General features: G+C 39.0%; 1 protein-coding gene across 2 annotated transcripts; it reads right to left on the reverse strand.

Annotated features, from left to right (window-relative positions):
• Nucleotides 1-6,782: 6,782 nt before the first annotated feature.
• Nucleotides 6,783-26,448, reverse strand: LOC119257929 (cytochrome P450 4V2-like). Of its 2 annotated transcripts, XM_037526348.2 has the most exons (12): nt 25,947-25,979; nt 19,991-20,130; nt 19,523-19,635; nt 17,562-17,647; nt 16,615-16,805; nt 16,173-16,242; nt 14,741-14,867; nt 12,251-12,436; nt 10,915-11,017; nt 10,185-10,319; nt 9,918-10,097; nt 6,783-8,796 (listed from the first exon to the last, which is right to left on the reverse strand). In XM_037526348.2, exons 2-12 carry the CDS (start codon nt 20,016-20,018, stop codon nt 8,624-8,626), a joined length of 1,392 nt encoding a protein of 463 aa, XP_037382245.1. In that variant the 5' UTR covers nt 20,019-20,130; nt 25,947-25,979; the 3' UTR covers nt 6,783-8,623. The 2 variants fall into 2 exon arrangements, with proteins under 2 accessions (XP_037382245.1, XP_037382244.1); XM_037526347.2 differs by lacking the exon at nt 19,991-20,130 and having other exon boundaries at nt 25,947-26,448.
• Between the last annotated feature and the right edge of the window lie 258 nt (nt 26,449-26,706).

Consider the following 26,706-nt stretch of genomic DNA (forward strand, 5'->3'; position numbering starts at 1 on the left):
CCTAAAAGAAAAAGCAATGCATGCATAACTCTGCTGGTTGTCAATCATAGTTAACATTAACCTTAATTTTAGGTGATAGAACTTGTCTTGTATATGTCTAAATGCCAAACCTAAGCACACAATTGCCAGAACAGAAAGCAAATGTTTTCTTTACATTTTGTGCCTAGAATTTGGGATTAGCAAATTAAGCCCTCCAGTGCCTATTGTGCTTAGTATTCATTTGTCACCTGTTATTAGTAATGGAAAAGAGAATTTAGAGCAAGGAATTAAACACATCTGAAACCTCTGTGTTTAAGCAGAAAGAAAATTACTAGCAACAATGCTGATAACACCAGTCTAGAATCCTTAAGTAAAGAAATACTCTGAAAATAGTCAAGCCTGCTTTTAATTTTTAAATCAGTCGTTATTCTGTTTTAAAAATATCTTACATTTATATTCTCAATATTTCCATATTTATTAGTTCCTCCTCGCTCTCTACACAGGAAATTAGAACATACACTAATACATTCCTCATAAAGTAAAAACTATGCTTCACTATAAAAACTATTTGGTAGCAATCACAATAATAGAAGTTCTATACCTGAAAGTGCAATTTCTCCTGTGGTGCTGGAGGACAGGGTGTCTCTCACCACTTAAAAATGGACGGGCGTCAGCCTTTCCTAAGCTGACTCTGTAGAGAGTATTTGCTTGGCTCCAATGTTGACTTTGGTTATCTGCAAGTTTCAAGTTTTTGTCCTGTCAGCATAATCTATGACTATCCCATTCCTGTGTTCAGTTATCTAATATATTAACTCTTTCATGCTAGGGTCACACAATTCGTGCACAGGTTTTATTTTTTTTAATTCAAATTTTTATTTTTATATTCCCCATATAATTACAACCCCCTTATTTTGACCCCAAGCCCTCCTTTCCCTGCCCCCCATCCCCCATAGAGTGTCTCTTGTTCATAGTTATTTGTTGATTTTGATATTTTCTTTCTTATAGTTATTCTTTTTCCTGGTCCCTTATTTAAGTTTTCTAGATTCCTGCTATGAGTGAGACCATCCGGTATTTTTCTTTTTCTTTTTGGCTTATTTCGCTGAGCATGATCCCTTCCAGCGCCATCCATGTTGCTGCAAATTGCATGTGTTTATCTTTTTTGAATGCTGAGTAATATTCCATGGTGTATATGTACCACATCTTCTTGATCCAGTCATCTATTTTTGGGCATTTGGGTTGTTTCCAAAGCTTAGCTATTGTAAACAGTGCTGCTATAAACATAGGGGTGCAGTTGCCCTTTGGAATTACTGTTTCTGTGTCCTTTGGGTAAATACCTAGGAGTGGAATTGCTGGATCATATGGAAGCTCTATGTTTAGTAGGTCAAGAAATCTCCACACAGCTCTCCATAGTGGTTGGACCAGTTTGCGCTCCCACCAGCAGCGCAGGAGAGTTCCTTTTTCTCCACAACCTCGCCAACATTTGTTGCTAGTTTTTTTAATATGTGCCATTCTCACTGGTGTAAGATGGTATCTCATTGTAGTTTTGATTTGCATTTCCCTGATTACAAGTGATGTTGAACATTTTTTCATATGCCTGTTGGCCACAGGACCCCAAATAACTGTTTGGGAACAATATTCCCAAACAGTTATTTGGGGTCCTGCAGCATAAATTTCAATGAACTGGACTTTTCCCATTATAATTAACTGATGCACAGCCTTTCAAAGGTGGGATTGATAGGTAATCCTGGAAGGATCTTTGGGTAACTGATACCTATGCCTTCCCTTATGCTAGTGAAAGAAATATGTAGTGCTGAAATTTTAAGTATAGAAAGGAATTGGTTGATGTTAGAGCCTGCTCTCACCCAATTTGAGAAATAAAATAGAATGGTGTAACAAAACACATTTCGTGGAGCAAATGTGGCCCAGTGCTTGTTTTTGTAAATAAAGTTTTATTGTAACACAGTCATGTCCCTTAGGTCCTGGATTGTCTTTGTGAGCGCTTGCCCTACAACTACAGAGTTACATGGTAGTCTGATCTACAAAACTGAAAAAATTTACTTTCTGGCCCTTTTCTGGAAAATACTGTGTAGTATTCCTGGTATAGAGTTTAGACTTGTCTGTCAACCTATTTCAACTGGAAAAAAAAAATCTACTCAATCTGTTCTAGCTCAGGGAGTTCTATTTTATTTTTAATTTTTTTAAAGATTTATTTTATTTATTTATACAAGCACTGGGTAAAGTCAGAAGTGCAGGAGGATGAGAGAATTCACCAGAGTCAGAGGGGAGAGCAGAGCAGGCAGACTGACGAAATACACTGCTGAGGGGAGCAGTGGGCGGCAGGAGAGGTCTGCGCGCCAGGTGGGACCCTCGCCCAGCGGCAGGGCATTGAACCAGCGCTGCAGAGGCTGTGGACAGCTTTGCAACCCAGCTCTCAACTGCTGCGCCACCGGGTAGGCCCTATTTTATTTTTAATTTTAAGAAAAAGTCTCCCTGAAGACTGAACTATGCCTCCAGGCAACTTCTTTCCTTCAGTCCTAGATTTTCCTACTAGAGCTACACAAATTTTTTTAATCCATTTTGTGCTTTTTAAAATATTTAGACCATAATAATCACTTATCCACATAATTTCCTTTGTTTTTTTTTTTAAATAATAAATTTTATTTTTATATTCCCCATACAATTGCAACCCCCCCATTCTGACCCCAATCCCTCCCCTCCTGCCCCTCACCCCCCAAAAAGTGTCTCTGGTTCATAGTTTTTTGTTGATTTTGATTTTCGCTTTCTTATAGTTATTCATTTTTCTGGTCCCTTATTTAAGTTTTCTAGATTCCTGCTATGAGTGAGACCATCCGGTATTTTTCTTTTTCTTTTTGGCTTATTTCACTGAGCATGATCCCTTCCAGCGCCATCCATGTTGCTGCAAATTGCATGTGTTTATCTTTTTTGAATGCTGAGTAATATTCCATGGTATATATGTACCACATCTTCTTAATCCAGTCATCTATTTTTGGGCATTTGGGCTGTTTCTAAAGCTTAGCTATTGTAAACAGTGCTGCTATAAACATAGGGGTGCAGGTGTTCTTTGGAATTGATGTTTCTGTGTCCTTTGGGTAAATACCTAGGAGTGGAATTGCTGGATCATATGGAAGCTCTATGTTTAGTAGGTCCAGAAATCTCCACACAGCTCTCCATAGTGGTTGGACCAGTTTGCACTCCCACCAACAGTGCAGAAGAGTTCCTTTTTCTCCACACCCTCGCCAACACTTGTTGTTGCTAGTTTTTTTAATATGTGCCATTCTCACTGGTGTAAGATGGTATCTCATTGTAGTTTTGATTTGCATTTCCCTGATGACAAGTGATGTTGAACATTTTTTCATATGCCTGTTGGCCATTTGCATTTCCTCTTCAGAGAAGTTTCTTTTTAGCTCTTCTGCCCATTTTTTGATGGGATTATTTTCTTTGTTGTTGTTGAGTCTCATCAGCTCTTTGCAGATTTTTGTGATCAGTCCTTTATCATTAGTGTTGTGTGCAAAAATGTTCTCCCAGTCAGTGGGGTTTCTCTTTGTTTTTGTTATTGTCTCTTTTGCTGTGCAGAAGCTCTTTAATTTGATGTAGTCCCAGCTGTTTATCTTTGCCTTCACTATCACTGCTTTGGGTGATGTGTCTGTAAAGATGTCTTTGATGTGCAAATCACATAGTGTTTTGCCTATATTTCCTTCTATATATTTTATGGTTTCAGGTCTTATGTCTAGTTCTTTAATCCATTTTGAGTTGATTTTTGTGTATGGTGTGAGGTAGTGGTCAAGCTTCATTCTTTTGCATGTAGCGACCCAGTTTTCCCAGCACCATTTATTGAACAAACTTTCTTTGCTCCAATGCATAGTCTTTGCTCCTTTGTCAAAGATTAGTTGACCATAAATCTGTGGGTTTATTTCTGGATTTTCTATTCGATTCCATTGGTCTGTGTGTCTGTTCTTGTTCCAATACCATGCAGTTTTGATGATTATGGCTTTGTAGTAGTGTTGTAGAGCAACCCCGATACAAAACGGGGTGCCTGACTGTGGGTCCTCACCTGCGCGCTTAAAAGGACTTATCAATGCTCTACTGCAGGCACACGTGAAAGGTTAATAAAAGGTTTATTTACAAAGGGAAGGGGAAATGAGGAAATATACAGCTCTGGGAGAAAAGTGGGAGACAAAGTTTTAAATGAGTCCTACCCGATCCGCCCATCAGGAATCCCAAAATGGCGCTCTCAGAGTTGGCCACCAGCCAGGAGCGGTGAAGCCAGGAGTCGAGCGATCGCGAGCCAGAGAGAGAGACCAAGGCCCACGTGTTTGGTTTTTATATACAACCTGGCTGCCCAACTCCACCCTCAGGTCCCAGCCACCCTCCCCTTGGTGGTGATGGGATTTGTCTTTCCCAGAGTCTTGATGGCTTTAGTCTGGAGTGGGGGTGGAGTCCACAAAGCCTGTATGGGATTAACTCAGGACATCCTTTCCCCCTAACAGTAGAGTTTGAAGTCTGGGAGTGTGATGCCTCCATTCCCTTCTTTTTTTTTTCAGGAGAGCTTTGGCTATTCGGGGTTTTTTGTGATTCCATATGAATTTCATCAATAATTGTTCTATTTCTTTGAAGAATGACATTGAAATTTTGATTGGAATAGCATTGAATCTGTATATTGCTTTTGGTAGGATGGCCATTTTAATAATGTTTATTCTTCCAATCCATGAGCAGGGGATGTCTTTCCATTTCTTTGTGTCTTCTTCTATTTCTTTTAACAGTGTTTTATAGTTTTCTTTGTATAGGTCCTTTACCTCTTTTGTTAGATTTATTCCCAAATATTTGATTTTTTTTGTTTCAATAATAAAAGGGATGGTTTTTATGATTTCTTCTTCTTCAGATTTATTGTTTGTGTATAGGAAGGCTATTGACTTTTACGTGTTGATTTTGTATCCTGCCACTTTACTGAACTGATTGATAAGTTGAATTAGTTTTTCTGTGGAGTTTTTGGGGTTCTCTATGTATATTATCATATCATCTGCAAATAGTGATAGTTTGACTTCTTCTTTTCCTATTTGGATTCCTTGGATGTCTTTCTCTTGTCTTATTGCTCTGGCTAGGACTTCCAGTATTATATTGAAGAGCAGTGGTGAGAGTGGACATCCTTGTCTTGTTCCAGATCTTAATGGAATTGCTTTCAGCTTTTCACCATTGAGAATGATACTGGCTGTTGGCTTGTCATAGATGGCCTTTATGATGTTGAGGTATGTTCCTTGTATCCCAAGAATTTCAAGGGCTTTTATCATGAATGCGTGTTGCACTTTGTCGAAAGCTTTCTCAGCATCTATTGATATTATCATATGGTTTTTATATTTCTTTTTGTTGATGTGTTGGATAACGTTGATTGATTTTTGGATGTTGAACCATCCTTGTGTCCCTGGAATGAATCCTACTTGGTCGTGGTGAATTATCTTATGGATACATTGTTGGATTCTGATAGCTAAAATTTTATTGAGGATTTTTGCATCAGTGTTCATTAGGGAGATTGGCCTGTAGTTTTCCTTTTTTGTGTTGTCCTTGTTTGGTTTTGGTATTAGTGTAATGTTGGCTTCATAGAACGTGTTTGGTATTGTCCCTTCCTTCTCAATTTTTTGGAAGAGTTTGTGAAGGATAGGCACTAATTCGTTTCTGAACTTTTGGTAGAATTCATTTGTAAATCCATCAGGTCCTGGGCTTTTGTTTTTGGGGAGCTTTTTGATTAACATTTCAATTTCGCTAATTGTAATTGGTCTGTTTAGGTGTTCTCTTTCTTCTTTATCTAGCTTTGGGTGATTGTAGAGTTGTAGGAATTTGTCCATCTCCTCTAGATTGTTGAACTTGTTTCCATATAACTGTTCATAGTAGTTACTGATTATTCTTTTGATTTCTGCTGTGTCCGTTGTGATTTCTCCTCTTTCATTTGTGATCCTGTTTATTTGTGCTTTCTCCCTTTTTTCCTTTGTGAGCCTGGCTAGGGGTTTGTCTATTTTATTGATTTTTTCGAAGAACCAGCTCTTGGTTTCATTGATCTTTTGGATTGAATTTCCTTTGTTTTTAACTGTTCTTCCAAAACCACAACATATTGTTCTGACAAGTGAATTGGATTTTTCGGGAGCTGATTCTTAAATATTTTACGTATGTAACTGCAATGAGAACTGTTTTTTATTAAAAATGTAAGCTAATGCTGCTAAGATGAACCAGCATATTTCAAACATGCATACTTTACTGAGTTTAGAAGCAAAATGCTCTGTATTTCTAATTCTCCTCTAGTTTATTCTTCAGTCAGGGAAACTCAAAATCAATCCAGGATAATGACACAAGGAACATTTTGTTAGAAAGTTTGAGCGACTTTGATGACAACAAATTCGAGAGAGCGATTTCTGTTATTACTCATTTTAGGCCAGTTACCCACCAGTTTATCTTTTTTTTAAAAGATTTATTTATGTACAAGAACTGGGGTACAGGCCAGAGATTCAGGGGGATGAGAGGATTCACCAGAGACAGAGCGGGGAACAGAACAGGCAAACCGACCGAAAGACACTGCTGAGAGGACCAGCTGGCAAGAGAGGAGAGGTCTGCCTTGCCAAGTGGGCTGCTCCTGGCTGACTGGGGTTCGAACTAGTGCTGCAGAGGCTGCAGATTGCCCTATAGTGTGGTGCTCAACCCCTTGCGCCACCAGGGAAGTCCCCCCACCAGTTTATCTTTTAAAGTTACCTCTATTTCAAATTGTCATCAATTCCTAGAATGAAATGCAGCATCCGTATTTAAAATGTAATTTATTTTTCTTGAGATGCCTCCTCAAGCAAAAGGAAAATAAATAATACAGATATAAACATATTTGATTATAGTCTTATTTACAAAATATTAGCATACACATTGTAATCCTACAGACCATTACATGACTTCTCAATTTCAATTCTGACATGGATTAAGCGAATTTCCAATTAAAATAAATAACAAATAATTTGGGGAGGGGATGAAACAAAGATCTTAAGCCAAAGGATAACATTAAGCAGTATTTTACTCAATTTTTTTTAAAGTGGCAAAGATTAAATGTAAGTACATAATATTGACAAATAACACTAATTGCCATGAAGGTAACTTCAATTATCCAAAGTCATCTGGGCATAAGATTTTCTACATAATCCAGTTCTACAACAAGGCTAAGCTGTGAATCCTACTCAATTGTGTCACATAATTCCTTGACTTGTTCTCAGCAACTTTAATGATTAAGGGGTGTAGGGGGGTGGTCTACAGCAATGCACTTTGGGACATTGAGATAGTGAAGTGAGAGGAGCTGCTGACCCTTCTAGATGCCAGCCATCAGTACTTGCCATGTGACTTTGTCTTGTGTCTCTTTGATTTTCACGAAAAATACATATTCCACCCTCTTATTGCTTCTGTCTGCTACTGTCTTAGGAAAACTGAAGATACAATCTCATTAAAATTATCTATTAAAAGAAGTGTTTAATGCTCTGAGTGAGTAAACAGAGATATTGTTTCAAATTAAAATGTAGGGAATGGTTGATAGTTACCGGCTTGTATGTCCTAGAGGACTGAATTTACTGAATTTGTGAATTTACACAAACCTAAACTGAGTGAGAGATCACTGGCTGACTAAAAACAGGAGAATGCCTTCTCGTTTCTTTTAAAGAATTCTAGACGATATATGCCAAAAGCAGAGGTAAATGATCTGTGTTCTAGTGGTTCATCTAGACATGAGTCCTACAACGCAATAATAGCATATTGCAGTAAAAAGTATGATAAAGTGCAGAGATTTAGAGGAAAGAACTTTTATCTATTTTCAACCTGTCACCCACTAGTGTTCATGAATTTGGGGAGAAATATACCTCCCCAAATGATCACATTCCCTAATTCTAGGAAAGGGAGTATAGCTAGACATGCGTAAACGTCCTTACAGCAGCAAAAATCATTGATTAATTTTATAAGGCATTGTGTGGGACTGGTGATTATCAAGAGGAATCCTTCCCAATAATTTAAGACACATTATTGTAATTGTGGTACTGTAAAGAATGAAATGAATGCCATAAATGTACAGTCCAGGGAAATAAGAACAGAATCTATGAGTCAATTTATAAATGGCCTACTCTATGTGATTAAAACTAAAATGTATCATAATTACTCTTCTCATAATCGATGAGAACTGATAGAATTCAAAAAAATTTTAACTCAGATATAAGTACTTAATTATACACACCTTTCAAATTAAATACGTATTTATGCCTGCATACATGGGTTCCCTAGTGAGTAAGAATAACTTAAAAATTCCTGGACTTCAATTAAATGATAACCTTTGGTCTGTCTATTGAAATTGAGTTTGCCTGTGGATGCCTCTCTTCAGAAACTTGTGATATATTCATTTGGGTCCCATTATTAGTCAACTCTACTTCTGGAATTAAGAACAGGGGTAAGATCTATAGCAGTGATGAAAATATAAAAGCTTACCTTGATACCAAGGTAAGTGATGACAAGGAAAACCTAGGTCTAAGAATTAAGAATATTGAACTTATGTTCTAGAAATTGTAAATGCAGTTTCTCTTCACAAAGAACCTTTTTCATGATAAGGGCACAGCCCAATAATAAGTTAGGATTCACTGGTGTTTCTCCTCTTCAACTTGATCCAGATGCCATTAGTTGGACGAAGAATCAGCTCTCCTGCCAGGCCAAGTTCTTCTCTTTTCTGATTGGAATCTACCCAAAACTGCCTCAAGATGCAGGAGAGGATGATCTTTTCTTCCATTATGGCAAACTTTTGACCTTCAAATTAATGTAATAATAGCATCAATTTAATTATAAATATAACTCAAAGCTCCTTCAATAAGGAGCTAAGCTATTAATATTTTATATAGTCTCATTAGCTCCCGGGAAAATCAAACCAATTGGGAAACTTGTTTAAAGTGAAGATTATTTAGCTCCCTTTGCTGTTCCCATCTGAACAGCTGGAGTAGAGCAGGGAATCTGTGTTTCATAGTACCCCAAATGAACCCAAGGTCTCCCTGAAGCATAAGAATCACTACTCTAGTTTGCTTTCTTATTGAGTCTTTGTTGTAACTTATTGCAGGATCACCAGAGTTCTGATCCACCCATTTAAATCTGGCTTCATTTTATAAATGCCTGCATTTAGAAAATGCTAGAGATACTAAAGCCAAAATTGTTTATAATGCATAGTGATGCACATTCACTTTATTTAAGTAGTTCAACCAGCCAAATTGTAAGCAGCCTTTGTTTTGTGTTGGCAAAATTTAATTCTAAAAGCATCAAACATAAAAGTTAGGTTAAATAAACCAAATCATTATTAAAAAGTTTTCTACCATATAGAGTATGTTCAACTTTACCCTTCAGCTTCACCATGAAACTGATTATGCTTTATATTATGACCTGAGCTTCCTCCCCACCAAATCATATGTTGATACCTAACCTCCCACCCCAAATCTCAGGATATGAGATCTGAGACAGGGCCTTTAAGAGGCAACTAAGTTAAAATGAATTCACATGTATGGGCCCTGTACCAATCTGACTTATATCCTTATACAACAAAGAGAACAAGAAACAGACACACACAGAGAAAAGATCATGTGAAACACGGGTGAGGTGACCATCTACAGCCAAAGAGAGAGTACTCAGGAGCAGCCACCATGCCAGCACCTGATGTCAGTGTTCTAGTCCCCAGAACTAGCAAAACACATCTCTATTGTTCAAAACCCAGAGTATAGCACTTTGTAATATTTAAAAAATAATAATAATGTATAGTAAAGTGGAGGGAAAAGGAAAGCAGTTTTTAAAGAGAGCTGCAATGGAACACCTCATTGCAAAGAAATGACAGAGAGAAACTCTCTACCCTGTGGCCTAAAAGGTCAAACCAATTGATGGATACAAACCTATACAGTTTCTTGGTCCAGCAGAGAAGGGCACATATGCATATGGATGGCGTCCTTGTGAGTTTTCTGGAAAGAACCTTTCTGGCTTAAATTCCTCGGGGTCTGGGAAGAACCGGGGATCTCTGTGCAGTGCATAGGTAAGGACGAGGGCTTGAGAGCCTTTCACGATTCTGTAACCCGCTGTCGAGAAGGAATGAACATGCCGTGAGGGAGCAAGACAGACACACAAGCATCCCTCTCCCTGCTGTTCTATTACGTAACACTTACCAACTTCGCAATCTTCACTAAGGTGTCTGGCAAATAAAGGCACTGAAGGAAAAAGGCGAAGGGTCTCCTTAATAACACATTCCAGATATTTCAGTTTCTTCAGGTCCTCTAAGCTAGCAGAACGATCAGACCTTCCTGATTAAAGGAAATACAGGAGATGACAATGAAAGACCTGTCCAGGCTTGGGAGATGGGCTTTCAGAGTAGACTACAGTAATCAAATCACTGAATGCTAAATAGCTACAGATTAACTAGAACTTCTAATATTCTACATAATCAAAATAAAAGGAGACAATATGCTAAATAAAAGAAACCAAACACAAATGGTCATGTATTGTGAAGTACCCAGAACACATAACTCCATGGAAACTGAAAGAAAATTAGTGGCTTCCATGTGTTGGGGGAGAGGGTACTAGGAAGTGGCTGATTAAAGGCACAGGGTTTCCTTTTTGTGATGTTGAAATGTTTTGGAATGAGGTGGGGGTAGCGTTGCACAATGTTGTGAAAATACCAAATAAGAAGATATAGGGATTTGAGTGATGTGGTCATAAGGCAATGCCTGTAAGTGAACGTAAGGTGCAGAGGACATAGGCAGGGAAGGGGGTGCCCCTGGGGGCCTCCTGCCATTGCAGCATCTCTAAAGAAGGTCCTTCTACACATCCTGATTGCCAGAGCAGCACTGACTCATGGGCCTGGAGACCCAAGTGTAATGACAGAAGGGTGCACCGTACCAAACACTTCCTCCAGCTCCTTGTGGACTTCTCTCTGGACTTCTGGGTAAGAACCCAGCAGATACAAGGACCAATTTATGGCAGCTGCAGTTGTATCATGGCCCTGCAAACAGAAGGAGAATCATTTATTTATTTTTTAAAGATTTATTTATTTATTTATACAAGAAACAAAATACAGGCCAGATGCGCGGGAGAATGAGAGGATTCACAGAGGGGGGAACAGAACAGGCAGACTGACGAAATATACTGCTGAGGGGAGCAGTGGGCGAGTCAGGAGAGGTCTGCTGTGCCATGTGGGCTCCTCCCTGGCTGGCTGGGGATCGAACTCGTGCTGCAGAGGCTGCGGACTGCTTCACGGTGCATTGCTCAACCCCTTGTGCCACCAGGAAGGCCCAGGAAAATAATTTAAAAGCAGAATTATACTGAAAGATTAGCAGATAACTCCATTTTGAACTGTTGCTGAATTTGAACTCCATTTTGAACTGTTGATAACAACAATGTGACTTCTAAATACAGGAAATTAATTCTATGTAGTATGTCACCACAGTGAAAAATAAAATAATTCCTGCAAGCTGGAGTGCACACTTAGACATTTCAATGCTGCCTGGAGTTGCATATTTTGCAGAAGTAGCTGGAATTACTGTGCTAATAAGGAGACACTGGGCGGAAGTAGGTGTCCTCAAATTTTAAGGGAAAAAAGTTTGACTTTCCTGAGTCAGCTTGCCAGATCTATACTTGTTATTACCACATGCTGCTTTTTAATATCTTTATTTCCCAATTCACCTATTGAGAAATTCATTCTTTGTAATATTTAATGTAGTTAAAAATCATCTTTGCAAGTACTATTTTTTTTTAATTTGAAGACCAGAAATCCCTTTAGAATCACAAACTGATGAAATTCTCTTCTGCAGGACTCTTACTACCTTCTGAGCTTAGACAGCTCATAGCAGTAGCTAAGCGCTCATTTGCTAGAACTTCAAAACAGGAGGCAATGAGGAAATCATGGGTTTCAGCGATTAAAAGGAAACATGAAGCAGTATAGGGAACTGACAGCAATTTCTAGCTGCTTTTCTACTTATGAATGCCTGACAGATCTTAAGTTTTCTTGAGAAAACAAAACGTGTCCACTGTTGTCCCCATCAGAGTCAAAATCCTTTTCTGAAGAAGGAAGTTGATCTGGTCTTTAAACAGGTTCTCAAATTTTATAATTTCTAATTAGAATACAATGCCTGTTCCTCTGTTATACTACTACATTTTGATTAATTTTTTAATAACATTGACGTTTCTATAGCTGGAATATATTAATGATGCCGGAAAATAACATAATAGGCAATACCTCAAACATGAAGGTGTCAACTTCTTGTCGAATATCATCATGACTTAGCTTGTTCCCTTGATCATCAGTTACATTTAAAAGCAAGTCGAGAAAAGCCCTGCGTTTATTTTTGGAGGAGGCGGTGCCCTTGTGGTTACTTTGACTTTCTCCATCCCTCTTCATTTCACGGGCCCGCTCAGCGATGACCTGTGTGATGTAAACAATTACAAGTTTTGTTTGGAAATGGATGCAACCTATTAATACATCCTCCTATCAAAACACTCATTTCTTCAACTTATTTTTAAAAACCTTTCATTTCTCTCTCAACAATAACTTAGGTTCCTGTGAAAATATGTGAAACAATTCTGTTAATATTTTAGAGCAATTTCCAGTAAGGCTTTGATAACAAATTTAATGTCAAAAAAATGAAATTTTCAAGTGCTATTTTTGCAGTCTTTCCAACAAGGGGATAGGATAGTAGTTTACTAGATAGATCCCAAGAGATTTGATGAAGCTAATGAGACAAAGTTTAGGTGATAGTGGGGAGAATGTGCTCGGCTAATGGTAGGTCACTGTAATTACATGGTGCACTGCAGACAAGAAAGCGGAAGTTGGTTAGTCCTTAGATGCCAACATCTTTCATGTCTCTGCCCAGTTTCACACCATCACAAAGACCTTCCCTGACTGCTGCTATGCTAGTTCCTAGTACTCACTTTTTTCCCTAGACTACTTTATGTTTTTCCTTTCCATGTACACTTCACATTGTACTTGCTGTTTATTTTTTTTGATCTGGGAATGTTTATTGTAGAAGTTTGGCAAGGTTCTTATGGGTGGCCCCTGCCAAGACTGACTGGGGGCCTGTGCTCAGGCCAGGCAGGCAGTGTAAGAGTGGGTGACAGGAGTATGTCCCAGCTCAGGGACTCAGAGCTGGAAGATGACACTGGGGACCCTGCTGTCAGTGAGGCCTGTGCATTGGGCTCCACATTCAAGTACTTCCCCATGCCAGTCTCTGTCAACATGGAGACCCTCCAGAGCCACCAAATCCCAAAGAGAGACACCAATGAATCATCTAGTAACAAGTCTCTCCTTCCCAAAGTCCTCAGGGGGATCAGCCAGGACCCGAACATTGCCTTCCCTTTGTGAGCATCTCCCCATTTTTAAAAAAAAATTACATTTATTTTCTTACAGCATTGTTAATTTTTGGACAGTATTTGATTTCTCACCTTGGCTATAGTCCCCATGTTCACCTACCACCATGATACCTGTGATCCATCACCACAGTCCCTTGTGCTCTTCCCTCCTCTGTTTTGACTCTTTCCCTCCCCCCTCCCTTGCTGTGTGCCTCAGATCTACAGTCAGCTTGCTAGTTTCAACTTTTTCCTGATCTTTTGTTTGGTTTCTCTAAATGCCGCATATAAGTGAAGCCATCTGATATTTATCTTTTTTCCTTCTGACTTATTTGCTTAGCATAATCCCTTCCAGCTCTATGTTTCTGCCAATGGAAAGCTGTGTGGAGGTCCCTCAAAACACTAAAAGTGGATCTACCACATGATCCAGAAATTCCACTCTTAGGAATCTATGTAAAGACACAAAAACACTAATTTGAAAGGAAATTCACACTCCCATATTTACTGCAGCACTGTTTACAGTAGCCAAGATGTGGAAACAAGCCAAATGCCATGAAATAGATGAATTGATCAAGAAGATGTGGTGTATGTGCACAGTGGAATACTACTCGGTGATTAAAAATGATAAATTAGTTACCATTCTTCAGTTGCAAAGACATCATTAACACTCAGTGGAGCCTGCACTACAGTTGGGAAGGTACCTCCCAGCAGTGGCACACCTGCCTGGGGCCACAAAATTATAATTTGATTCATACTTCAATTAAATTTTGCTTTTTTGATGAACACATCTTTAATATACTGACTTATTCAAAACAGCTGGTTATTTTTGAGAAAGAAATAAAATAGTGATAACTAGCCAATTCTGATATTTTCCAAGTTAAAATGCAGCATCAAATGCCTTGTCATTGAAAACTAATGCCTATTCCAAACATTTTCCAAAAGGCTCTTCAAACATAGATCCAGTCTCTCCCTTATACATAGTGATCTGCTTGTTAATAAATGTACATTGTTTATATCATTTTTTGTAATTATGTATTTATACACTAGACTACTTCTAGCCTCATCTCCTTTTGGGTAGGAAACATACATCTAGCACGTGTTTAATTGCATCTAGCAAGGGCTTAATATTTGATATAAATGTGATCATGAGATTTACTTTTCCATTTTCAATTCTACTTTTCTCCTGTGAGACACAAGCTCCATTGTCCTACACTGGGTGCTTTAACAAAACATAAAAATCAGGGACTTGGAATTCTGGAAATGATAATAGTGATGGCTGCATGAGATGATAAATGCATTTAATGCTACTAAATTGTACATTTTTAATGGCTATCATGTTAAATTTTGTATATTTTGCTGCAGTAAAAAAAAATTGAGAACTTACATTCTTAGTAAAATTATGTAGTATCTTTAGACTCCTTTTGTGCTCCCTTCCTTCTTTAACCATAAAGAACAAAAGGTCAAGCCACAGCCAGGGCATCTTCATTCTTCGATGTATCGTGTCACTCATCCTACAAACAGGATAAAAGTATCTCAGCTGAAACATCTCCTGTGTATATCTTGGGCACCTAGTTGGTGCTTGATCTCAGTGTGGGTAAATGTGGGAATGATGATGATTTGTCTTATAGGGTACTCAGAATCCATGATTCCTGCTCAATAAGCTAGGTATGGACTATTCTTACACATTCAGTGAAGCTAAAATGTAAATCAACTTTAGAGGAATGAAGGATCTGTTTTAAAACCTCCTTACTAGATGGTCACTTCTGTTTCTCCAAGGAGAGTTCTGACTTCCCGAGGCTGCCTATGATACGAGTCACCCTCAAGAGGTAGTCTGCCTCTTTTCAGTGTTCCCTCATTGATACCTCATTGATAACTCCTCATTGATAACTCCTCAAAAGTGACAGAATAAACTGACTGGCCTCTTCTACAAAAAATTACTCTTTAAGTAGCCATCTGTCACACCGAGGGCTGAGCAAATCCCTCCTTGTTTCCAGGGTTGGGGCAGAAAGGTCTCTGCATGGTCTCGTCTTTCATGCTCAGTTTAGATGCCAATTCTCAGAACAGCCTTTCCTGGCCACCCAAAGTGTAGGCCATATTATTGTTTTCCAATAAATATCAAACTGGATAGGTCAAAATGGATATATCTTTCTAAGCATTTACTATAAAGGATGTTTATATTTATCTGTTTCAATCCCTGTCTCTCAGGTTATCCTGTCTGCTGTGTGGCACAATAAAACTAGTTAATACCGTATGCAATAAAGGAGATAATAACAGGTACTCGATAATTATGTATCTAAATGATATGAAATGAGCAATGGACTTAGATAGGCTACATCTAATGAAATCCTGCCCCGCCTCTTCATAGTTAAATAAAAATAAGCAATTGTTTAAAATAAAACCGATTATATAGGTTGAAAAATAACATATATTCAATGCTGAAAATATGGAAAAGGAGACTGAAGAGCTGGAAAAAAATGGAATAAGAAAGAGAAGGCTATAAACAAAACAATAATGACCACAGCAAACATCTTGGTAGAGTATCTTCTAGGTTTTCTCTATGACTATTTCTTACCTACTGTAATCATACTACAAAACATTGTTTACATCTATCTTTTATTACTTAGTATCATAAGGTGATATCTCAAGATATCAGTCATTCCTCTATTGAAATCCCTGTCTAATTAAATTAATTTGTAATATAATGTTTTGTTACGAAACATTGAGAAGATATACAACACAAATAGAAATAATTAGCAATAATTTTTTAGTCCCAAACCACATATGATTTTAAAAACAAACAAAAGGCCTCCATTTACCTATAAACAGCACGTACGTACTCAGAATCCTCATTACTTTGAGCACCAATATTCTTCCCCATAGCAGTTTCTACAAAATATGGTGAGGAACAAACATTTAGTTCGTGCACATTTTTTGTGTTTCTTTTCCAGGGGCAGGCACTTGACCAAAAAAAGACATAAATCCTGTTTGGTTCTTATGTATTTTAAAGTCCCCCCATCCCCTCTTCTCCTGCACCTTCTGTTCCCCTGCTCCCTGCCCCTGCCCTCTCCTTTCTCCTTCCTGGCAGGTGGACTCTGGCTGTTCTGCTCTCAGCCCTGTGCTGTTCTCAGGCAGCAGCTCCACAGTAGGCCCACCCTGGAGAATTCAGCGTCCTTTCCAACCCCCTCCTATACCTTTCCATGAACAATAGCTCTTTTCCATTTGGGTCATATTGTCTTTACACTAATGGGTGAGACTCACCACAGATGATATCTAGGGCACACAGCGTGATGTAAGAAAAGCAGTTAAATGCTTCTTGGTTAACATGTCTCTCAAGCTTATTAACCAATATATTTGCTTGTTCATTCATGACATCTAAGAAGTTCTCCAGAATTGTAAAATGGAAAGTGGGTGTTAACATTTTTCTGCGAGCGCGCCATTTGTTTCCAGTACTAGAAAAACAATGAAGTGACAAAGAGAAGCATCATCTGAAGCAAATAAAGTATAAATACAATCATGTCAACAAAAATCTCTTGAAAGAGCTTAATTTACATATCTGCAAATGTTTTCATCAAAAAGACAAAGATTCATATATAGTTACATAATGTGGATTTTATGTTTTATATTACTAGTGCATGAAAGAACATACATAAAATTTTGAAAATTATTTTTTGCAAAGCTTTAAGTTCTGAGTTTCTAAAAATAAGAGGATTGTTCTCTCTATCAACATCTTAGTGCTGAGATGATGCCCATGCTCCCTGATTTTGTTTTGCTATCCATTATCTTGAGTTCTCCAAAGTCCCCCCAAGGGTCCCTTGCTAGGCCTCTCACAGAACATGGGGTCCTAATCCAGATGTAAGTGCTAGGGTTGGGGTTACTGACTCAATAGGCCTTTTTGAGGCTGACTGCCTTTTTATTAGCTTTTCTAAATTCCCTGCTACAAACTTTCCTTTGCTTCACTTCAGTCATCCATCAGGACCTCCTAATTCTTGTTGCAAACAGGTTATTGTCATTACGGAAAATGGTGGCTGGAGATCACCTTATACCTGGGCACCTGTTTGCCAAAGGCCCATTGTTAGCCAGACCTAGTTTTCCAGCTTCCCTCCTACCTCCTGACAGAACAACCTCGTGTCAATTTATGATATATCAAATTAACCATAGAAGCAATTGTTTCTACAAAACAGCATTACAAATTGACATTGACATACCTTGTAAGAAGTCCTTGGCCAAGCCAGGGTTCTAAAAACTTGTACAGATAGGACTTGTCAATTTGCCTTGAACTAGTCACAATTACCTTAGAAAGAGAAAAAAAAATTTTGAGACATATATAGACATCAAAACAATCTCAGTGATAAGGATATCTGCTTAGAACACACTTAGAGCAACATTGCATCGCCATTATTACTCTGTGATTCATTTTCATTTCTCTGCCTGGAAGAAATTCAATTAGAGCTTTGAATCTATAACTATCAAAAACTTGGTGACTAAAAGGAATTGAGAGAAAGGAAAACGGTCCAAGATGATTTCTTGTTTCCTGTCATGACCTAGGATCTAGAAGAGTTATGTATTAAGCAAGTGCGCTGGGTGGGGAGCGTGGGCAGGTGAATCCAGAGATGGACTACATTTAGGGAGACGAGAATCACCAGGTCATTTTCAGGTATTGAACTTAGCCTCGTCTATAAGCAGATGTGAAACTCAGGCTAAAAGCTGGAGCTAGACGTACACATCTGAGTGTCTCCAGCAGGCACGTAACACTGGACTTAGAGGTCCCCCTCCTCCTCTTCTCCCCGACCTTCTTCTCCCCTGCTCCCTGCCCCTGCTCTCTCTCTCCTTTCTCCTTCCTGGCAGGTGTCTCTGTGGCTGCTCTGACACAGGGGTGTGACTAGGTTGCCTATTTGCAAAGTGAAGTAGAGCATTTAGTGGATGAGCATTGACATCTGAGCACAAAATACTCCCCAGGGTTCTTGCTGAACTCCTTCACTCTGGACAGAACCCTGCCCCCCTAGTCCTAACCTATGTACCATAGGAAGTAACTGAAATCCTTTGTCTGTTGCCCTTACTATTGACTCTGAACGAGGGTTCCAGTTGTGGTATAAAAGAAACTCCAACATTTTCACCACAGTAACTAAGAAAGACTATCCCAGCACTATTCCCTAGAAATTTCCATTTTTATTTTTGTTCCATGAAGAGAAACAGTTTATCCCATTTTCACTGCCTTTTCTTATCAACCACAAGGTAATTTCTTCAGTGTCATCATAATAAGTAAAATATATACAATATTTTTAAGGAGTAATTTCAATATTATAGATTAGTAGTATATGTCCTCTCAGAGCATAGCTGCATTCCCATTTAGAAAAGTTAATTTGGAATAATTTATTTATATGGATATAGTATGAGACTCTGAGGCCCTTGAGGAAGACATTCACATTTTATTGGTCTTATATTTTTATTTCTTTATTTATTTTCAGGTTTATTAGAAAGGGAGAGGAGAGTAAAGTACATTTGCATAGACACAAGCGGGTAGAAAGGGCTGCTCGTCTCATAGTTTTGAATAGGATCATGCTCAGCGAAATAAGTCAGAAAGAAAAAGAAAAATACTGGATGGTCTCACTCATAGCAGGAATTTAGAAAACCTAAATAAGGGACCAGGAAAAAGACTAATTAATACAAAGTAAAAATCAAAATCAACAAGCAACTATAAACCAGAGACACACTACTGGGGGGGTAGGAGGGGTGGAGAGAGGAAGGACTAGGGTCAAAATAAGAGGGGGGGTGCAATTGTATGGGGATTATAACCAAAATGAAAATGCACACATTGTACAAAAATGAAAAATGATGTAAGAATTATATAAAATAAAATATTAATAATAAAAAAATAGTGCCTGGCAGATAGCATGCACTCACCTTCTGGAATAATCCTGTAAAGTTTTCAAAACTGGAGAATAGACATATTGGGACCAAATGTGCACAGATATCTAGAGCAAGCGACTCTGCAGGATTTAGAGAATCCAGAATGCATTAAATTCACCACAGAGCCTGAAATACCTTAATGGAATACTCAGGGTACTGACATTAACACAATACACTAGAATACATTTACAACATTATTCCAACGAGGTTCTCACATCATCAAATAAACAGTGGAATACTGATCATCTTCACCACCTACCTCCACATTTTCTGCATGATAAAGGGCCACCACAGGCACTGGCCCAAGCCAGAGTTTCAGCAGCGGTACGTGTCGGTATTCTTCAGTGTAAGAAATTAGCTGCTGAAAAAATTCTGTGAGAAGATATTTAACATTAAATTCAATTAAGACAAACATTTTGTAGTAAGTTCCTTATTGTGTCTTTTGGAGTTTTTGTTGCTTTTTAAAAAAAAATTGGGGAAAGACACTTAAATCTCCTAGTTCTCTCATATTTCACAGGTAAACCATACAGTCCCTGTTAAATGATTTAATGATAGAATTATAGGGTGATACAGTTTAATTAGGAGTGAGATAATACAAATAAAATATACTGATAAACTGTGAAATGTCAAGTGTCAGATATACTTGTGGTGGCCCCATCTCATGCATTTTCTAAGAACTTTGGACTGTTAAATTTCTCCAGCCCACCCTGCCCTTTTATTGTCCTACCTCTCCCCTGGCAGAGGCTTTCCTTCATTCTCTAAAAACTCTCCTGTCCTAATGATTCAACTTCTCAAAAGCTTCAGGGTCTTCAAAATATCTCCTTTCTTATGGGGAGCTCTATTCTTACTGCTTTGTGTTAATAACACCTAAAAAAAAAAAAAATCAAGGAATTAACAGTACATGTTTGTTCTAGGAGTTTTATGGTTTCAGATCTTATATTCAAGTCTTTAATCTACTTTGAGTTAATTATTGTTTATGATGTAAGGCAGTGATCCAGTTTTATTGTTTTGCATGTGAGTGTCCAGTTTTCCCAGCACCATTTGTTAAAGAAAAATTTTCTTTATCTAATATATACTCTTGGAGCCTTTGTTGTAGTTAATTGTACATGTAAAGTTATATGTAAGGGCTCTTAATTCTATTCCATAGATTTGTGAGTCTATTTTAGAATAATAGAATACTGTTTTGATTAGTATTGCTTTGTAGCATAATTTTAAATCTGGGGCCATATTGCTTTGGCTATTTGAAGTCTTTAATGGTTCCATAAAAATTTCAGGAATGATTGCTCTAATTCCTTAAAGAAAACAATTGGAATTTTCACAGAGACTGTATTAAATCTGCATATTGCTTTGGGTAAAATGGCCACTTTAATGATATTAGTTCTTCAAATCCAGGCATGGAATATTTTTCCATTTCCTTGTGTCTTTTATTTCTTTTAACACTGTCATATTTTTTGTTGTATAGGTCATTCACCTCTTTTGTTCAGTTAATTCCTAATTTAGTTCTTTTTGTAAATAAGGTTGTTTTCTTGATTTCATTCTCTTCTAGTTCATTGTTGCATGTAGGAACACAATAGATATTTGTGCATTGATTTTGTAGCCTGCACTTAACTGTATTAATTTATTGTTTATAATAGTTTTCTAGTAGAGCCTAGGCTTTTCCATGTATATTATAATATAATCTTCAAATAGTGGCAGTTTTACCTCTTCTTTTTCCATTTGGCTTACTTTTATTCTTTTCTCTTGCCTAATTGCTCTAGAAAGGACTCCAAATACTATGGTGAGCAGTATTGGTAGAGTGGACATCCTGTCATTGCCTGATCTTAAAAGCTTGCAGTTTTTCACCACTGAGTATGATGTTAGCTGTGGGTTAGTCACATATGGTCTTTACTATATTGAGGTATGTTCCTTCTAGCCCTGTTTTATTGAGCTTTTATTATAAATGGAGATTGTATCTTATTAAATACTTTCTCAGTGAGTATTGGTAAGATTGTTGAAGAAAAGGAACCCTTGTACATTGTTGGTGGAAATGCTAGCTAGTGCAGTCTTTCTGGAAAATAGTATGGAGGTTTCTCAAAACATTAACAGTAGATCTGCTATCTGATCCAGGAATCCTCTCCTAGGTAACTACCTGAATAATACAAAAAACTAATTCAAAGGGATTTATACACAGCTATGTACATTGCAACACTATTTACAATAGCCAAGTTATGAAAACAACCTAAGTGCCCAATGACAGATGAGTCTCTAAAAATATGTCATATATATATACATACACACACAATGGATTACTACTCAAACATTAAAAAAAAATGAAATCTGACTGGGACAACATGGATGGAGCTGGAGGGGATGATGATACGTGAAAATAAGTCAGAAGGTAAAAGGAAATCTGAGTAATTAAACTCATATGAAGGATATAGAGAAACAAAGCAAAGGAACACATGAAACAAACCCTTGAATTTCACTGCAGAACTGAGAGTGTAAGAGGGGGAGGAGGAGGAAAGTAGGAGAAAAGCAGATAGTAGGCCCAATGCACTATGGTGGAGGGTTGCTAAAGCTTTGGTGGGTCATGTGTGTGGTGTCATAACATACATTTGTAGAAATGTGAACCTATACCACCAAAACATGTAGTGTTATAAACCAATGCTAACTCAGTAAACATGACTTAAAAAGCTGAAAATATATGAAGACAGGATTGACATAAAATATGATTTCAAAGTAGAGTCAAAACTTATAGCAATATGGGGCCAAAATAAGGGGGGCGCAATTTTATGGGGAATATAAAAATTAAAAAAAAATAAAATGCTTGGGATAAAAAAACAACCTATAGCAATATAAAACACTACAATGTCACACAATGTGCTTGAAACACATTAATTCTGTGACAACTTAAGTAACATCCCCAAGACTGATTTTTCTGAATGTAAAATGGGCTTGTATATATTGACAGTAGCTGCCATAAAAGGTTTTTGTGAGGATTAATTGAGCTAAAGCTTATAAAATATTTAGCATGATGGTTAATGACACATTACATAAGCTCAACAAATAAACTACCATTAATTTTCATTATTATCTATAAAAGATAGCTTTGGCTATTTGGCATTGTTTGTATTCTGTAGAAATTTTAGGATTGTTGGGTCTATTTCTGTGGAAAATGTCATTAAAATTTTAAATTCTGAGGAGTTACAGATTCAGTCTATAACATGGGAAGTATCATGAAGTAAGGATAAGCTGGATTTTTATAGTCAGAAAAAGGGAGATGGTGACAGAGATTATAAATCAAACAGTATACAAAGCAGAGCAGAGAATGGGAGGTCTGAAAATTCCCCGTGTGTCCAGCCACAGCACAGGATTAAGAGACATCACACAGGGTGATGAGACTGGAGTGTTGGCGGGTCATGGGATTTGATTTTCTCTCATAGGCTCTGGGAGTAACCAAACATTTCTGATGAGGATAAACAGCACTGGATTTTATTTTAGGAACATAAAACTTATGTGTGTGAGATCTGGGAGTAAATAGACCACAGGAAGATTCTGGGGTGAAAAAGGGTGAGATCTGATGCACCTGGGTTAGTCATTCTGATCCTGCTTCATGACTGCTCTGCTACTGGGTATGGCGAAACGGTGTACATCATCCCAACGACAGCATTGAAGGGCTGTGAGAAACTGAGGCACCACCACTCTCTGTGCTAACACCCAGGAGGCCCCAGCCCGGGAAATGCAGCATGGCACTGGGAGAAGTCATTCAGTGACAAAAGTGTCCATCAAGGAACAGCACACTGGTGAACGCCACCCGGTAGAAACCCATGGCCGTACCCGGTGACTAAAGGATGAGGAGTCAGGGTCCAGGCCTCAGAAGAGAGCTGGCAAAGGTTAGACAGTTGTCGTGACCCTCATTCAGCAAGTTAAGGAAAAGGATTGAGTTCTAGTTGGGAGCTGATTGCACGTTAAGAACTGAGGCCTCACTACACAGCCAGAAAAGGCAAGATAGGGATGGGTGGGGGGCAGGCCAGCTGGTAGGTATGTGGGTACCAGGACTTTTACTGAGCAAAGGCAATGCCCAAATGACACATCCGGACTTACCCCAACCCCACTACGAGGCTACTGATATGCACTCGAGATTTCAACAGAGCTGCTGCACATGGGAATTTGGGCACCAGGGACAAAAGTACATGGCATAATAAAACAAACCGTTAAACATTTCCAGAGCTTCTTCAGTGCCAATAAATGTGTGCATAGACAGCCTATCCCTGCTCCTCATTATCCCTTACTTCAACCCCCATGGACTCACAGTCCAGTGAGAAAGGGGCTAAGATTCAGGGCTGTCCACTGTATATGCTACTAAATAAGTGGCAATGAGATTTTGATAAAGTATTTGCACATTTTGACACCAATGCCTAATAAGATATCCTAGAAAACTAGCATTCATTATGTCAGATGTATTTGCTGTCACAGGTTACTATAGGCCAAATCTAGTGCTAAGGATATTAGACCCATGATAGTTGCCTCATGACAGATAAATGGAAGGCATTATTATTACTGACATTACTCAATATCTCTGCACATTAAATAATTTGCTCATTCCCACAGCTAGAAAATGGTAGAAACTGGTTTTGACCCCAAGATCACCAGACTCCAGAATGATCCACCTTAGTATTAGGCAATACTGCTTCAAGAGATCTTCTAGTCAAAACAGATGTCAGAAGTGCCATGACAATAGTAAGGACAAATCATCAGTGTCAAAATATAGTGTCATGCTCATGTACTGTCTGTCTTGGTCTGGTCTGATAGAGAAGATGGGACATCTGAACCTGAAGTTTGAAGGTATCAAGTCCAACAGCAGGGAGCAGTTGGGGAAGGCAAGTGTTGATATAATAGGCCAGACAGTTGAGAGAACAGAGTTCGAGAGGACAATGAGAAGTCAACTGCAATATTTCAGTTGGGATTACTGAGGTCAGAATTTGTACTGTCCTCCCAAAGTGAAAGGTTCCTTCTCTGGTATGAGATAAGGTGATTAAGAACTGAGAAATATTTAGAATATTCTGATAACCATAATTTTGCCAATTTCCATGCTGAACACAACACAGGGCCTCAATAAATGTTGACTAACAATTAAGAAACTTATTCTTACTAAGTTCTCAACAATGATTTGGAAACTGCATGCATTCAATTTAATCCTAAAACAACTCTATAATACAGTTTATAAGTAAGCACCTTCTCAAAAACTTTTTTGCAAGCCTGGAAAAATCCAGTACTTGTTGATAGATTTTTGTATAAGACAGTATTTTTCATTCCTTCACTCAGAAAGTAATTCCAAAGAGAATTACTTTACTCAAACCCACTCACAGTTTGTTTTGAAGTAGGTCTTATTCACTAGAGATTCAATTCTTAGAAAAATGCCCTCAGAGAAGATGATGAGATTTAAATATGTTGCTTCCTGTTGTGGAGCTGTATTTCTACACTTAAAGCCTTAGAGTGGAAGAGGAGTTTAGCTCTGCTTTTACTATGAACAAAGATAATTTTAAAGGTAATAGTCACATCTCTAAATGTCTTGTGGGATCACTGGCAACACCAGTCACGCTGATATTGGGTTGGTTAAAGGTTTATATGAATTTGTTCTGCCAGAAGACAATTTCAATATTTTGGTAACGCTTTCTCTTGAGGTCTTATATAACCGGGAAGATGAAATAACATCATTCTATTGATTTGGACAAAGAAAATGGAAGAAATAATCATTCAAGCTTTGAAGTTAATGATCAGCCTGTAAAACTATTATTCATTAATCTGAGGACAAATTGGGATCTGCTCTTGGCTCTTTTTACAGTAGTCATTTGGGGCTGTCAGCTCTGGGTATTTCAACCTAAACACTCAATAAATCAAGTGCTAAGCTCTAATTTGCCTTCCCTGATGGGTGACTGCAAATACTTGGTGTTACTGAGAACTTTTTAGCTGGAAGTCATTTTTTTCCAGCAACAAAGCATAATATAAATCTAATTCTTCAAGATGAGTCGAATAAACAACACACCCACGGTAAATAGGTCTACTGAAATCCTCTGATTAATTTTGCCAGGAGACCTGCCATTGTAGTAGTTCTCTAAAAGGGTTAAAATATTGAAGGTCAAGAAGGAATGAGAGTTGTAGCCAAGTTCATGTGAGGTACTTGTGAATTTGTGTGTGTGTTTGTGCGTGTGTGTGTGTTTGTGTTGGGGGGAGGGGACCTTCCTGGGCTCAAATGAACCCCAGTCCCTTAAACTCCAGACAGTGGGGGACAGTGCTAAATCTTAAGATATTGGCCTGGTTCCTGGAAAGTTTCTGTCCTTAAAGCTTTAACAGCCATGATAGGAGGAAACACAACAGAGTTTTGAGGCAGGAGAGCTACAAGGGGGGAGAAAAGAAGCGAGGACAGGAGTTTGAAAACCCTGTTACCTGTACTACACATGGGGGAAAAGTTCCTCCAAATGGAGGGCAGTGGCGAGTTTGGCAGGTGTCAGAGAAGCTGGAGAGAATCTGGAGTCCATTCTTAGCACATAACAGATTGTCTCTGCCAGCGGCCAACACTCAAGACCGGGACCTCGGCTCAGGCTGCAGGAGGAGCTCCTGCTTGTCACAGGCTCCCTGCTAGGCGGGGTCACGCCAGGGAACCCACCTCGGGCAGGGCAGAGCCGCCTTGGAGAGCTCCTTACCTCTCGCATCCGGCTTCATCATCAGCGCGTGGCCCACCACGGGGTAGGCGCCCGCGATGGTGGGGACCGTGCGCAGCTGCAGCCATTTCCGCGCATAGCTCGCCACCATCTGCAGGAAGTTCAAGATCAGGGAGGCGCCCGCCAGGGAGACAGCGCTCAGGGCGCTCCAGAGCAGCAGCTTCTGCCCGATGGGCACCAGCCACAGCCCCATCATCGCTGCAGCAGCCGCTGTGCTCAGGGCTCAGAACTGTGGGGATGGCAGGGCCTGGTCTCTGGGGGCACCAGAGCGGGGTTCAGTCCCTGGAGTTCAAAGGCGCTGGTCCTGGGAGGAGTTCCCGGGCAGGGGCTGGGGGTGCGGTGCGTGTGGGAGGGGAAAGAGGTGGTGCCAGGCCCCGCTCACTTCGCCCTTCCATGGCCAGGCCACCCTGAAGTGGGGACCTTGATTCCCGGATTTCTCACTGCAGGGGCCTCTCTGGCCCTCGTGACTAAGTTGGGGCTTCCAAGGCTGCGAGACAAAACACCCTGGAGGCGGTTGCTGTGCATGCATAGCAAAGCCTGCATAATGCACTTGGGCCTCTTTGTTTGGTTCTAGCAGAAAACGAAAGCCCGGAAAACAGCTGGGGCGCTGCATAGAGAGTGAGGAGTGTAACTAGAGACACTTAACTGGAATGCAGCGCAGAAGAGAGAAGGGACCTGGAGACGCAGAGGGGTTTGGGGATTAGGCGGGCTAAGCTTTGGGTTATAGGACCCTGCTCCTGAG

The sequence above is a fragment of the Talpa occidentalis genome, unplaced genomic scaffold (genome assembly GCF_014898055.3).
Source record: "Talpa occidentalis isolate TD23 unplaced genomic scaffold, MPIMG_talOcc4v2.1 talOcc4.4, whole genome shotgun sequence".
NCBI classification, from domain to species: domain Eukaryota; kingdom Metazoa; phylum Chordata; class Mammalia; order Eulipotyphla; family Talpidae; genus Talpa; species Talpa occidentalis.